The sequence below is a fragment of the Pecten maximus genome, chromosome 11 (genome assembly GCF_902652985.1).
Source record: "Pecten maximus chromosome 11, xPecMax1.1, whole genome shotgun sequence".
Classification (NCBI taxonomy): domain Eukaryota; kingdom Metazoa; phylum Mollusca; class Bivalvia; order Pectinida; family Pectinidae; genus Pecten; species Pecten maximus.
The window spans coordinates 3,007,446-3,023,513 of record NC_047025.1 but is presented as its reverse complement, the minus strand read 5'-3'; the positions used below and the strand labels follow the sequence as shown (position 1 = coordinate 3,023,513).

Sequence of the window (16,068 nt, the reverse complement as noted above, 5' to 3'; positions counted from 1 at the left end):
CTGCATGATGTCCAGACTGAGAGAAGGGGAGACAACTTGACACTCACGAGGAGCTAGCTGTGCTGTATCAAGTCCCAGGTAATCATGTCACCGAGGATCAGATGCTATGAGTTTGTCTCGAAGTTTGTAGAAAAGTTAGAAACGAGTTAACTTTCAAAGTAAACCTATAGCTAGCTTACTTGTCTTGCTGGGTGCGGAGTTCACTCTCATACTGTTTCTCGGCCCGGCGTTTTTCCTGCTGTATGAGACTGTCCATCTCTTGACTGTTTGGACGGACACACAGCTTCATTTCATCCCTGAAAAACAAAGTTACTTTAACGTCATCCCCAAAATACATACAACTCATTCCTGAAGTACATAACAAGAGATCCATCTTGGCGCCCCACCATTGAATGATCCATATCAGTCAAATGAAAGACTGATCTTTTCTATTCTTTTCCCTTCTTTCATCCCTTCCTTCAAAACATTTAATAACTTTATATAACTTTATATAGCTGGAGCAATCAGCAATTGTCAAAATCCAAGATGGCTGCCTGTCAGCCATGTTGTTTTTTGATTGGTCCCAAAATGCAATATGCACAACTGGGTACCAAGGGGACCATGCACCTACATATAAAATTTTAGAAAGATCCCTTCAGTTCTTTCTGAAAACTATAGCTGTAACAAACTTCAATTGCCAAAATCCAAGATGGCTGCCTTGCATCTGAAGCGGAACCTACATATGAAATTTTAAAAAATCCCTCCAGTACTTTCTGAGAAATAGTGATAACAAGAGTTTTTTTATGAAGGGATGGACAGACGGACGGATGACGGACCACCGACTCAGGGTGATTTGAATAGCATGCACCATCTGATGATGGTGGGCTAAAAAATTGAGAAGTCCTATAAAAAATCTCAACTCCCAGCTAATCAGAAAACTTTAACATATAATGCACAATTAATTAACGAAGTCCATGCAATTAATGGTAAACTGTGTGTCTATAGGGATACCCATGCATTATTGACCTAAGATTTAATAATGACAGCACAATTACTTTGTGAGAAACCCCAAGCTTGCTAAACGGAAACTTTAACATGGCCAAATTAATTAACAAAGTCCAATTAACAAGATTTTAATTGAAATTCTGAATGTGAAATGTGTTAGATGGTTTTATATAGATACAAGTGTATTACAGGTGCCATTATGATAGCTTATATGTTCTTAGAGAAAAATTTAATGGAAATGTTGACGTGGCCGACGCTGGAATAGTAGCACTCACATGAGACAAAAAGAAGGATTTATCCAGGCACGGTGATATTATCTCTGTTTCTACCACAATACCCGGTGTTATTCCACTCTCAAGTCATTGTATAAATGGCCTGACTGTTGGATAAATATATGTTATATACCACTAGCTAAAGCTCGTGTCTTTTGTAACTTTTAAAAAAATAACTTACGAGTGTGAAATGAATTCCATGTCCAACAACCACTCGTTGTGTAACCTCTATATATATCTTCACAACTCATACCGAATATTGATTGCTACTGAATTTTTAAAAGGAAAAAAATAAAAATAAATACTAGTCAGTTGTCAATTTTGCAACTGTAGAAGTACATACTGTACATATTCAATATATAATTGTCACATGATCATGCAGGATAATATGATCACATGATCATAATTATGATGACTATAGAAACTCTAGCAAATTTATCGCCATAAGACTGTCGGCAGAAAACTGCTAAATATCATAATTAAAAAACTATTTAAGGAATTTCATATTTTAAATGGAAATTGGAGAATTAAGTGAAAGCTATTTACGTTTGGTTTCTCTACTAGTGTCAACTAATCGAACCTACAGGGAAAGATTCGAAGGATGTCATGCAAGCATCATCCGCAGACTGGTGATTTTAAATGATTTTAAAAGATCAATAAATGAGAAAAGCTGATATTTTACATGGGTAATCTTTCAAACCAAAGCACAGAATAAATACGACAACTTCATGCAGATCTCGTAATTATTCAGAAGAAAGCCCTTGGGGGTTTCCAAACAAGAATTCCATAGCACAGTACGTCTCGCTGTCGTCCCCTTAATCTTCAAAAAATGACCCAGTCATAAAACATATAAAAATTCCAGCAAAAATAATTGAATGAGCCATATATGAAACAACTTTGTGTTAAAGTACATTGATTATTGAAGATTGCACACATGCAATTAGAAATCCTTGATTGGAAACTAAATATGATAGCTCAAACGATTGCTAACTCCCAAAATCCACCTTTCTTGCAGTTTTAATTATTTCAGTATTTATCTTTAAGACTTCCAAATCTCCCTTATGTTGATCAGAAGTTAAGAGGGTTCATACCCATGATGAAACACCTGTTTGGTTTACTTCCACAATGATCATGTCAGGGTATCGGGCCGACCATCACTGCGCCATTGAAACGTTCTTTTTAATAACGCCGATATGACACAGCAAGGTAGAAGCTGCGGGTATTTCTGGCTAGGCGTTTGGGTGCTGTAGATCGTGAATTCAAGGCCCGGTCAGGGCACGAGCCAAAAAGATGCCTTCCTTCTTCATTTTTGTTACTATGTTATACATATATATACATGTATATACAGTATATACTTCTTGCGAAATTGAGAGCTAAACATCAATAAAAATGCCTATGTAAGGTATTTTACAACAATTGTGACACAATTCAAGTTATACCTTAACTTATATCGACCATGCAGCCTTGATGGTCGGTGTCATATAAATTTTTTACCCCTAATAAAATACCGACCAGGGTGTCAGTATTTCATGCATAAAATAATGACCTACCCCATAAAATATTGATCCCTCCTAACTTGTGATGAAACAGTTTATATAAAAGCAAACTTAACAGCATTATTAAATCATCTGAGCTCATATACATAATTCCTACATGTCAGTCATGCTGGTAATACATAGGGGGTCATTATCACAGCTGATGATGGGGCCAGGAGGGCTAGTTATTATAATCAGATGCAAAGCTGAGACCATGATGGAAGTGTATGAAGGTGTCTTTCTGTGGGAGGAAACTGGAGTACAGGAAGTCAGGCGATTCCTGTGACCCCAAACCTGTTTATGTCCAATTGGGGAATCGAACCCAGGCCACAGAAGTGAAAGACGTCAACTGTGCCAGCCAGAGCTGCTGGACCATAGATTTTGACTGATTTTCCATAAATGAAGGTTGTGTTGAGATGTCGACTATGTGATCTATATAATATACCAAGTTTGTTGAAAAATAGACTAATGCTTTTTTAGCAATTGATTACGAAATCATTTAAACGATTGCGAGTAAAGGTCACCTTACTCAAGGTCAGGCTTTTTTTTGTTTTTTTTTTTCTTTATCGTTATAATTTTTCTCTTTGCTTAACATGTTCTTTTCTGCTTTCTTCCTCTCTTTAAATAGTGTAAATGTAATATTTGGAAAATTCATCAAAAGATAATCAATGATTCTATGAATGTGGAGTAAGGTGTGTGTGTATGTGTGTTAGATCTTCTACAATTTTATGATACTGTAATAATGATTATTACTTCTGAGTACAGTTGTATACTATGTACTTTACACTGTATGAAAACTTCTGAAAAAAAAAAAATAAAATAAAAAAAAAAAAAAAAAAAAAAAAATTTTTTGAATTCACAGCGATTAATTTTCGCAAATTTGTCCTGATTTTGAAATTCTCGAAAATAAATGGTACGTGAAAAAAGGCTGGTTTACAGTATCTATTTTTGATTGGTGGTACTTTGACTTAATGAACACACACTGTGTTCAAGCTATAATGTTTCACAAACCCATTACTCCTATGCAAACTCATTTGACACTGAATGAATCCATTTCCCAACCCATTTTTTTTCTGTACCAAAACTTTCACATGAGTGAAGTATTTAAATCTAAGAAATGTTTTTTTTTTTCCAGTTGCATTCTTCCGTGAGATTTTGTAATAGAAATCTGTCTGTAGCGCTGTATCCTGACAGATATCAGTTGTAATAACGCGTCCCTCTCGTTAAACAAAACCATTAAATTTCAGGCATCGAGCAACCAAAAAAACTGCGAGGGAGGAAAGAAATCACAGAGAACAGCATCTATATAAAGATCAGATAGAGAAATTCCAATAGTTTTTCTAAAATATACTAAATTGTGGTATAATTATACCAATCTCTATAATATATACCTGTGTAAACCGGCCAAATTGTCTGGTCACAGTGACATCCGGTTTAGACAGGTTACACTGTACAATTATTTAAAAATTGCGGATATCCAAGCACACTAAGTATTTCTAAAACAACACATATCCCCTACCAGCCCATGCTAAAAATAGTAAGTGACCTTGACCTAGACCCCCAAATCCCTGAAACTCAAAACCTGTACCAGACAGTTCTTTATTATTGTGTGAAGTTTTATCAAAATCCCTCAAGGAATGAAGCTGCTAGAACGCTGACAAACTTTGATGTTGTACTGACTGTAAGTCGATGGTCAAGTACAGGAACCTATAGTCCCCCACAGTCTCACCAGTAGGCGATCAATAATAAGAATGCCAAAATCAGCTAAAATCCAATTTTAATATTTCAGCATTTCAGCACTTTATATTGTAAGATTAATGATATGTACATCCACGGCAAACATCCATTATTAGTGTTGTGTATTTATACGTAGGTGGCCAGACGTACTCGATCAATATCAGAAAGAAAACTTTTAAAGATAATGAAAATGTATGTTTCCTTTAAGTAAAAATTATTCCGATACTTGGCACAAACTTGTACTTGGGGCGTGGTCAACTGGAGGTTATCAGTATTCCTCTTAAATCAATCAGTGGCCAACATTTCCCGTATCACAAATCTTATCATTTCCTGTATAGACCTCTGCCGACCCTCCGTGACCCTTATAATTCAGATTTAACTGACACAGCAGTGTGGCTGCTCCGTCACCTGTCGTCTGAAGACCTGACTTACCCTGACTGTTACAATGATATTTAATTTCTACTTACCTACATACATATTATTTTGATGTTAACAAATCATGGCGAAAGAAATCAAGAATTCTTTTTGTGTGACCTTTGACTCTTTAACCTTGAAGGACACCCACCCCAATTTATAAAAGTGATAGAAATATCTGCATTATATACACAGTGAACATGTTGTATTTTTAACAATATAGTCCTATTTCTATTTTTAGTATAGCGACCTTGACCCTTACAAACCCAGTTCTATCTTTAGTAACAGCAACCTTGAACTTGACACTTATAGGAACTTTTTATACCACTATCGAACAACATAATATAACACTGTTAAGTCTCAAAAAAAAATTAGCTGTCTGGAGATCGACTAACAGACACTGTGCTTTACTATAGGGCACCCGCAATGTTAATTTGGTCCTGATTACCTGTACTGCTGTACTGACCACTGACCCTTACCTGTACTGACCACTCAGACCCTTACCTGTACTGACTACTGACCCTTACCTGCACTGACCACTGACCCTTACCTGTACTGACCAATGACCCTTACCTGTACTGACCAATGACCCTTACCTGTACTGACCACTGACCCTTACCTGTACTGACCACTCAAATCCTTACCTGTACTGACCACTCAAACCCTTACAGTGTACCTGAACTGACCACTCAAACCCTTACAGTGTACCTGTACTGACCACTGACCCTTACCTCCACTGACCACTGACCCTTACCTGTACTGACCACTGACCCTTACCTGTACTGACCACTGACCTTTACCTGTGCTGACCACTGACCCTTACCTGTACTGACCACTCAAACCCTTACCTGTACTGACCACTGACCTTTACCTGTGCTGACCACTGACCCTTACCTGTACTGACCACTGACCCCTACCTCTACTGACCACTGACCCTTACCTCTACTGACCACTGACCCTTACCTCTACTGACCACTGACCTTTACCTGTGCTGACCACTGACCCTTACCTGCACTGACCACTGAAACCCTTACCTATACTGACCACTGACCCTTACCTGTACTGACCACTGACCCTTACCTGTACTGACCACTCAGACCCTTACCTGTGTTGCTGTTCTCGACCAGCCAGTAGTTCCTGGAGTTGGTGTATCTGTCCTTTTTGTTTCTCTGCTGTCAATTTCAACATCTCTAGCTCACGAGTCAAAGCAGATGCTCGCATCTGTGCATCATGAGTCTTCTTTTGCTGTGACGGAAAAAAAAAAAAAAAAAAATGATGAAATATGAAATCACTTACATTCTCTCAGTTCAAGTTCCAAAAGAATTCCTTGGTCCAACTTTATCTTGAAGAAAGTGTGAAGTTGGGCAAAAAAAAATCCCAGATCCGATGACCTAGGGCCAGTAGATTTTGGTCTCTTAACACCAGGATAATTAAATATTGGTGACTACTTGCCCGATAATCATTGACAATGAATTGGCAGAAAACAATTGTCAATATTAATTATAGTTATGAGAATGAAAACAAAAAAAATGAAATATATTTTTCAAATTTATCTTATCACCTTCATGTTAATGTCACAGAACCTATGAGACTTGAATAACAAGAGGCCCATGGGCCTTAATTAACAGTCAACGTTTTTATATATTTTAGCACATTTGGCACCTGGGACCTTGAATGAAGGTCAAGGACATCCATTTGAATTAACTTGGTAGCCATTCATCCCAGCATGCTACAGACATAATATTGCGTCTCTGGGCCTTTTGGTTATCAAGAAGAAGTTGAAAACGTAAATTGTTTATGACGCACGACGCTGGACAAAAGGTGATTGCAATAGGTTAATTGACTTTGTCTCAGGTGACCTAAAAATGGCAAGAGTTGGAGTTTTCACGACCTCTAGTATGAGTGGTCTCCCCTGAACTCCGATTAGACTAATGTTGAACAGTTTTTCACCTGGACCGTTACACAGTGTACAACCTTTTCAGGTGAGAAATAACAGCAGCTGAAGCAGCACTTCACGTCCAAAAACAATATAAATAGATTTAAACAATACATCTCAAGAGATAAAGGACTTGAAGGCAAAGTGAACTGAGCATCAGATACAGAACTTTAGAAGAACCCAAACGACTGCAAAATTTTATTTGCAACTTACAAAATTAACTGTTCTGTCAATAAATAATATGAGAATTATATATGGCTATAATCATGTTTACAAAGATCCGACTGGATGCTCACGTCTGAGGACTTGATCATATAGCATTAACAGTTTTTCAATTTCCTGTAACGGCAGCTATTTAAAGTATCAATGTCCTCTACATTTGGTCATAGACCCCAGGAGATCTGGCAAACATGTAATGCAAAGCGATTAAATTCTGAAGAGGATCCCACACATATGATGATGTCGCCTTTGGTCCAACTTTAGGAGGGTATTACCACACTGTTTTAATTGCTTACTCGGCAGGTTTTGTTTTAAATGCACATTGGCTTTCAATGATTTATAGTTATCCATTCCCACGGATGTAGTGACGTTATTCAAATTTACACCCATCAATCAATTTCAAATCAACATTAAACCATTAACTCGAATTGAAGTTTGTATCTGTTTCTGATTCCTTATGGTAAATTCAGTTTAATTTTGCTGTTGCTTTTAAAATCTACATGTACATTTGTTTTTATGAATACTTAATGACTCAATAAATCTGTCATAACTCGATTCTAATTTCAGAAGAGCTTCGTTTTAACTTGTTATAACGTAGATTCCCAATATGATTATGAGTAATACCGTATTTATCATAGAAGAACAAAGGGTGTATATACATTTTGAGAAAGCTAGTGGTGGGCTTTTCTTACAGAACAATGAAACAGCATTTTGTTGCACATTTTTGCAAATTTCAATAGCCAGGGAGGGACGTATTCATGCAGACTCTTGTCTAATACTGCATTGGATGTGACACAGTGGTATAAGCTGCAGGTATTTCTGGCTAGGCGATAAAGTACTGTAGATCGCCATTTGGAGGCCCGGCCAGGCAGCTGAGGGCATGCCATATCATAAAATTGTTTTCCTTTGTCATTTGTGTAACTATGTTACAGTTACTTAGACAATATACACATCAAAATACACCTTCAGCAAGATTTTGCACTTAACAGCTAATGCTGTTTCCAAACAAATACCACATTCATGACATTTACAATGAATTGTGTTTGATTCTAGTAATCTTGTCTTCAAAACAACTTTGTTTGCATTGTATGAAGCATTAAGACACTAGTACAAGCCAAAGATCAATACAAGTTCCTTTGACAATTAAACAACATTGACTCCATAACCTTAAATATGGCTGTTGTTGTCTCCTTGACAATTTAACTGTCCCCATATGACCCTGGCTGTTGTTGTCTCCTTGACAATTTAACTTTCCCCATACGACCCTGGATATTGTTGTCTCCTTGACAATTTAACTGTCACCACATGACCCTGGCTGTTGGTGTCTCCTTGACAATTTCACTGTCACCACATGACCCTGGCTGTTGGTGTCTCCTTGACAATTTAACTTTCCCCATATGACCCTGGATACTGTTGTCTCCTTGACAATTTAACTGTCCCCATATGACCCTGGCTGCTGGTGTCTCCTTGACAATTTCACTGTCCCCACCTGACCCTGGCTGTTGGTGTCTCCTTGACGATTTAACTGTCCCCACATGACCCTGGCTGTTGGTGTCTCCTTGACAATTTAACTTTCCCCATATGACTCTGGCTGTTGGTGTCTCCTTGACAATTTAACTTTCCCCATATGACTCTGGATATTGTTGTCTCCTTGACAATTTAACTTTCCCCACATGACCCTGGATATTGTTGTCTCCTTGACAATTTAACTGTCCCCATATGACCCTGGCTATTGTTGTCGCCTTGACAATTTAACTGTCCCCATATGACCCTGGCTGTTAATTGGTGTCTCCTTGACAATTTCACTGTCACCACATGACCCTGGTTGTTGGTGTCTCCTTGACAATTTAACTGTCCCCACATGACCATGGCTATTGGTGTCTCCTTGACAATTTAACTGTCCCCACATGACCCTGGCTGTTGGTGTCTCCTTGACAATTTAACTTTCCCCACATGACCCTGGCTGTTGGTGTCTCCTTGAAAATTTAACTGTCCCCATGTGACCCTGGCTGTTGGTGTCTCATTGACAATTTAACTGTCCCCACATGACCCTGGCTGTTGGTGTCTCCTTGACAATTTAACTGTCCCCACATGACCCTGGATATTGTTGTCTCCTTGACAATTTAACTGTCCCCATATGACCCTGGCTATTGTTGTCGCCTTGACAATTTAACTGTCCCCATATGACCCTGGCTGTTAATTGGTGTCTCCTTGACAATTTCACTGTCACCACATGACCCTGGTTGTTGGTGTCTCCTTGACAATTTAACTGTCCCCACATGACCATGGCTATTGGTGTCTCCTTGACAATTTAACTGTCCCCACATGACCCTGGCTGTTGGTGTCTCCTTGACAATTTAACTTTCCCCACATGACCCTGGCTATTGGTGTCTCCTTGAAAATTTAACTGTCCCCATGTGACCCTGGCTGTTGGTGTCTCATTGACAATTTAACTGTCCCCACATGACCCTGGCTGTTGGTGTCTCCTTGACAATTTAACTGTCCCCACATGACCCTGGCTGTGGGTGTCTCCTTGACAATTTAACTGTTCCCATATGACCCTGGATATTGGTGTCTCCTTGACACTTTAACTGTCCCCATATAACTCTTGCTGTTGGTATCTCTTTGACAGATTAACTGTCACCACATGACCCTTGCTGTTGGTGTCCGTCCTTGACAATTTAAACATCCTCATATGACCCTGGCTACTGTGAGGACATTAATCCATTACAAACAAAGAAATGATGCCCCATCAATGTTTAAATATTACTTCAATCATTATATTGATTCTTTGCCTTTCAGATAATCAGAAAAACAAATGTGATACCTATGACTTATATATCCTTGGTCAAGTTCTGATTTACTTTAACAAACTTTTTTGGGTGTCACCAGGAACCTACCAACCATATGCTTTTAATGATTCTATGCCTTTAAGTAAATAAGAAGTTGTTTACCTCTGTGTCTTTGCATATGGATCAAGGTCATTTATTTTTTCGCAAATTTTGGGGATCCATCCCAGGAACCAACCAGCCAAAAATGATTATAGGCCTTTTGGTTTTAAAGAGGAAGTCATTTAAAGGAAAAGAAATATGGCCCTTTGAGCCAGATATAAGGTAATAAAATTGAAAATAATTCTTTAGAAATGCTAAATTTTTAGTAACAATTCAGTTTACAGTTTAATTTGTGAATGTCATGGTCCATCTATATATGTATTAGTGATAACTGCTGTGTAGTTCTAATGAAAGAATTTCAGGTATTTCCATGCAGTATGACGGAATTCCAGACCTAATCGACAGCCCATGATTAACTGTCATTTTATTTGCACAATCTCCTGATCTGACAATTTAAGGAGTATGAATCCCAGACAATTAATGGCTATGAAATCTGGAAATGTAGGAAATGGTCGTTATTCAAATATGTTTCTCTCCCACAAAGTACGCTGCGGCTAGTAAATGGCAACATTAAAATCGCAGACAAATGCAGTAAGTCTCTCCAAGAGGAAATCTGATTACATAGCCAAGATTAAGCTTAATCTATGAACCAGTACCCATAGCCTGACGTAACAGCTGGGACGCTTCACACTAATTATCTACTTAAGGGCTTTACACCAGGACTGGCCGGCATAACGTCATCAGTCATACTGACCGACAGCCATTTACAATTACAAGATATCGCAGGACAATGAAACATTATCTACCAATACTTGTGAGTAATGACCCTGGGCAGACAAGAAACAGTGTCTCAAACTGTTGGCAAAGAAAAAGACGTCAAACGTCTCAAGCTGTTGCCAGACAAAAGCATGGGATGTCTCATACCGGTAATGGATTCCTTAAGTATGGAGATCTGTCAAGCACTGGTTTGTACACAGTACAGCCATCAACAAATTAGTCCTGACTAAAGATATTTTGATTAAGATACAAAAACTTATCTCCCTACAGAACCGTCCTCTATAGATAGTTATAACTATCCCCCTACTGTCCTCTGTAGATAGTTATAACTATCTCCCTACTGTCCTCTGTAGATAGTTATAACTATCCCCCTACTGTCCTCTGTAGATAGTTATAACTATCTCCCTACTGTCCTCTATAGATAGTTATAACTATCTCCCTACTGTCCTCTGTAGATAGTTATAACTATCTCCCTACTGTCCTCTGTAGTTAGTTATAACTATCCCCCTACTGTCCTCTGTAGATAGTTATAACTATCCCCCTACTGTCCTCTGTAGATAGTTATAACTATCTCCCTACTGTCCTCTATAGATAGTTATAACTATCCCCCTACTGTCCTCTATAGATAGTTATAACTATCTCCCTACTGTCCTCTGTAGATAGTTATAACTATCTCCCTACTGTCCTCTATAGATAGTTATAACTATCTCCCTACTGTCCTTTATAGATAGTTATAACTATCTCCCTACTGTCCTCTGTAGATAGTTATAACTATCTCCCTACTGTCCTCTGTAGATAGTTATAACTATCTCCCTACTGTCCTCTATAGATAGTTATAACTATCTCCCTACTGTCCTCTGTAGATAGTTATAACTATCTCCCTACTGTCCTCTATAGATAGTTATAACTATCTCCCTACTGTCCTCTTTAGATAGTTATAACTATCTCCCTACTGTCCTCTATAGATAGTTATAACTATCTCCCTACTGTCCTTTATAGATAGTTATAACTATCTCCCTACTGTCCTCTGTAGATAGTTATAACTATCTCCCTACTGTCCTTTATAGATAGTTATAACTATCCCCCTACTGTCCTCTATAGATAGTTATAACTATCTCCCTACTGTCCTCTATAGATAGTTATAACTATCCCCCTACTGTCCTCTGTAGATAGTTATAACTATCTCCCTACTGTCCTCTATAGATAGTTATAACTATCCCCCTACTGTCCTCTATAGATAGTTATAACTATCTCCCTACTGTCCTCTATAGATAGTTATTACTATCTCCCTACTGTCCTCTGTAGATAGTTATAACTATCTCCCTACTGTCCTCTATAGATAGTTATAACTATCCCCCTACTGTCCTCTATAGATAGTTATAACTATCTCCCTACTGTCCTCTGTAGATAGTTATAACTATCTCCCTACTGTCCTCTGTAGATAGTTATGACTATCTCCCTACTGTCCTCTGTAGATAGTTATAACTATCTCCCTACTGTCCTCTGTAGATAGTTATAACTATCTCCCTACTGTCCTCTGTAGATAGTTATAACTATCCCCCTACTGTCCTCTATAGATAGTTATAACTATCCCCCTACTGTCCTCTGTAGATAGTTATAACTATCTCCCTACTGTCCTCTATAGATAGTTATAACTATCCCCCTACTGTCCTCTGTAGATAGTTATAACTATCCCCCTACTGTCCTCTGTAGATAGCTATAACTATCTCCCTACAGAACTGTCCATTTTAGATATAGAGGATCGTACATGAGTGGCTATGTCATATGGAATTCATCAAACCAGCTCAATAATTTGATATGCCACAAGCCTATAGGCTATGATTTTAACTATCCCCTACCGCCTCTGTTGTGTTGGACGAACACATTACCGTATCTCCTGTCACTAAACTACCGCCTCTGTTGTGTTGGACGGACACATTACCGTATCTCCTGTCACTAAACTAAGTACAGCAGAAGTCCCTAATGAACCTGTGACATCACAACACATCTTCAAATTGGTGTCAACACAAATTATCAAAACATTTTTTCCTCCTTAATCCAATTAATATCTGTTTAAAAATGTTTGTGTTCTCAATTAATTCTTATCTATGTACATGATTTTTTAAACTATGAATCAATATTTAAAGGTACCAACAAACACTTTGTTGACGGTAATTTGTTGATGCTTTTAAACATACAGTACTTTGAAACTGATATCCCACTAATTACCTCGTGTGTCTGTTGCTGCAGTTTTTCGCGTTCCATTTTGGCAGTGACTTCCTCTAAGTTACGGAGACTCTTTTTCAAGCTTTCTTCCGTTTCCTTGGCAACTGAGAGCTGTCTAGACTCTTCCTGTAGATGAATCTGAAAGAAAAGTGGTGTTCATTAAAAAAACGTTTTCATAGCGATTGATCAATATGTCAGAGTGCTTTATGATTGATGAACACATTTTATTTTTTTAAAGTTTAAATCTGAGCCGGTTATAGGATTCATGATCAACAATATTCATATACATGTATATTGTTGACTATAGTAGCGAAGAATTATAATGTACCAGGGTAATTCGAAATATTAATGAACTGGACATGGAAAATGTACAGATGGAAAAAAACTCCACTCAACTTACTGGGAGGTCATGCAACAACTGATGAATATCTCAAATAATTAATAAACCTGACCTTTGCCCTATCAAGATCATCCTGCAGCCTTAGTTTTGCTTCCCTTTCATTGGTCAAGGCTTGCTTGAGTCGTGTTGTGGCCTCTATAGCCGTGTCCTTGAGCTGGTCACCGTCCTTCGCTGTACAAACATAAAGTTATTGTATAATTAAGTAGCACATTTTCATTGTTATGATTTTTTATATTTTCATTTGTAATGACCTTTTTATTTTTAATGACCATTATACACATACGCAGTGACTTCAGCTTGTAAGGACCATTCAATGTGTAGCAACATTTTAAAGTTTGATGACCATTCATTTTATAGTGATGTTTTATCTTGTAATGACCATTTAATTCCTAGTGATATTTACACTTTTAATGACAGTTTAATTTGTAGTGATGTTTTAATTTTTAATGACCATTTAATTTCTAGTGATATTTTCACTTTTAATGAGTTTAATTTGTGATGACATTTCAACTTATAATGACCATTTAATTTCTAGTGATATTTTCACTTTTAATGACAGTTTAATTTGTAGTGATATCTTAACTTTTAATGACCATTTAAATTTTAGTGATATTTTCACTTTTAACGATAGTTTGATTTGCAGTGACATTTTTTAACAACTTTTAATGACCATTTGATTTGTAATGCATTTTAACTTATAATGACCATTTTAATTGTAGTAATATTTAAACTTTAAAATGACCATTTACTTTGTAGTGGCATTTTTAACAACAAATTTGCAACTTCAATGATGTCCTTAGTCACACAGATTGATAATTAAACAAGTATGCATGTAGCATACATTTATTTTTCTACAAAGTTGAACTTGACCAATAAATATTTAACTCTCACTTGGAAATATAAATGATATTGTCATTAACATCAAAGGCCTCAATATTGTCATTGTGATAACAAAGCTTCGTTAATTGCTTATATTCATATCTCTCAACATTGAATATTAAATTATGCACAAAAAGATTCTCAGACAAACTGAGAAAAAATCTGTATCCTATTAACGTCACAAACATATACATGTGTCATCTGTAACATTACTTTTATCAGCTATCCTGATTGCATGTGCGTGCTCCTGTAATGAGGCTACAAATCTAAAAACTCAGAAATTTGGTTTCTTTTTCTTGTCAAAATCAATTGTTTGGTAGCTAATCTATAGTGAGGGGTCATCAATACCGACCCCGGCTTTTGAACTCTCCGTACCTTTCATCAGATCCGTTCATACTATAGGAAGCCAAGCGTGACACAGAAAGCAATACCGCTAATCTATTAGCGTGGATTGACCCTTCTGGTCACTCATGGTCAAGATAAATCTACATTAGCTCTGACACGAACTTTCTTTTTGTTGACTATGTCACAATCTCACCCAGAATGTCGTGATTTACACAACAAATAGAGCTGCGATGACCATTTTGTCCCCCATTCCGTTGGCCAATAGGGCTACCCATCACACATCATCACCAATAACAAACATTGAAGGACTGTGTGTACACATTAGCCAAACAAACATCCTTTTCCTACCCAGCAGAGTGTACATTTAGCTGGAGCACCAGGCCTATTAAGATACCAATTTACCGTTTCCTCTTTCACATGGCCTGGTTCCAAATCAAAGGAATTAATTTGGAATCAATTACGACATATCCGTGTTGAGATGACATTGAAAAAATGCCACAAAATAAACAACCTGATTTCGCTGGAGGGATAAGAGTGTAGCAAGATAATTTCTGAAGAAAATTTATCTTAGTGAGGTCTGATGAGAATTAAGACAATATCAATTTTAGGTCTGTAGAGTATTAAGACAACATTAACCTTTGGTCTGTAGAGAATTAAGAAAATATAATAACCTTAGATCTGCAGAGAATTAAGACAATATTTATTAATTACCTTAAGTCTGTAGAGAATTAAGAACCTTTGGTCTGAAGAGAATTAAGACGATATTAACCTTAGGTCTGGAGAATTGAAATAATATCAAACTTTGGTCTGTAGAGAATTAAGACAATATCAAACTTAGGTCTGTAGAGAATTAAGACAATATTAACCTTAGGTCAGTAGAGAATTAAGACAATATCAAACCTAGGTCTGTAGAGAATTAAGAAAATATGAAACTTTGATCTGAAGAGAATTAAGACAATATTAACCTTTGGTCTGTAGAGAATTAAGACAATATTAACCTTAGGTCTGTAGAGAATTAAGACAATATTAACCTTTGGTCTGAAGAGAATTAAGACAATATTAACCTTTGGTCTGTAGAGAATTAAGACAATATCAAACTTAGGTCTCTAGAGAATTAAGACAATATTAACCTTAGGTCAGTAGAGAATTAAGACAATATTAACCTTTGGTCTGAAGAGAATTAAGACAATATTAACCTTTGGTCTGTAGAGAATTAAGACAATATCAAACTTAGGTCTCTAGAGAATTAAGACAATATTAACCTTAGGTCTGTAGAGAATTAAGACAATATCAAACTTAGGTCTCTAGAGAATTAAGACAATATTAACCTTAGGTCTGTAGAGAATTAGGACAATATTAACCTTAGGTCTGTAGAGAATTAGGACAATATTAACCTTAGGTCTGTAGAGAATTAAGACAATATTAACCTTAGGTCTGAAGAGAATTAAGACAA

At 37.0% G+C, this 16,068-nt stretch overlaps 1 protein-coding gene across 1 annotated transcript in view; it reads right to left on the bottom strand.

Annotated features, from left to right (window-relative positions):
- LOC117337448 (leucine-rich repeat and coiled-coil domain-containing protein 1-like) overlaps positions 1–16,068 on the bottom strand; it is a 98,282-nt gene that overhangs the window by 36,964 nt on the left and 45,250 nt on the right. The window contains exons 7-10 of the mRNA XM_033898436.1: positions 13,444–13,562; positions 12,995–13,129; positions 6,048–6,187; positions 180–296 (exon numbers count right to left, since the gene is read on the bottom strand). Of these exons, the coding sequence (XP_033754327.1) occupies positions 180–296; positions 6,048–6,187; positions 12,995–13,129; positions 13,444–13,562 (511 nt within the window). The remainder of the gene's footprint in view (positions 1–179; positions 297–6,047; positions 6,188–12,994; positions 13,130–13,443; positions 13,563–16,068) is intronic.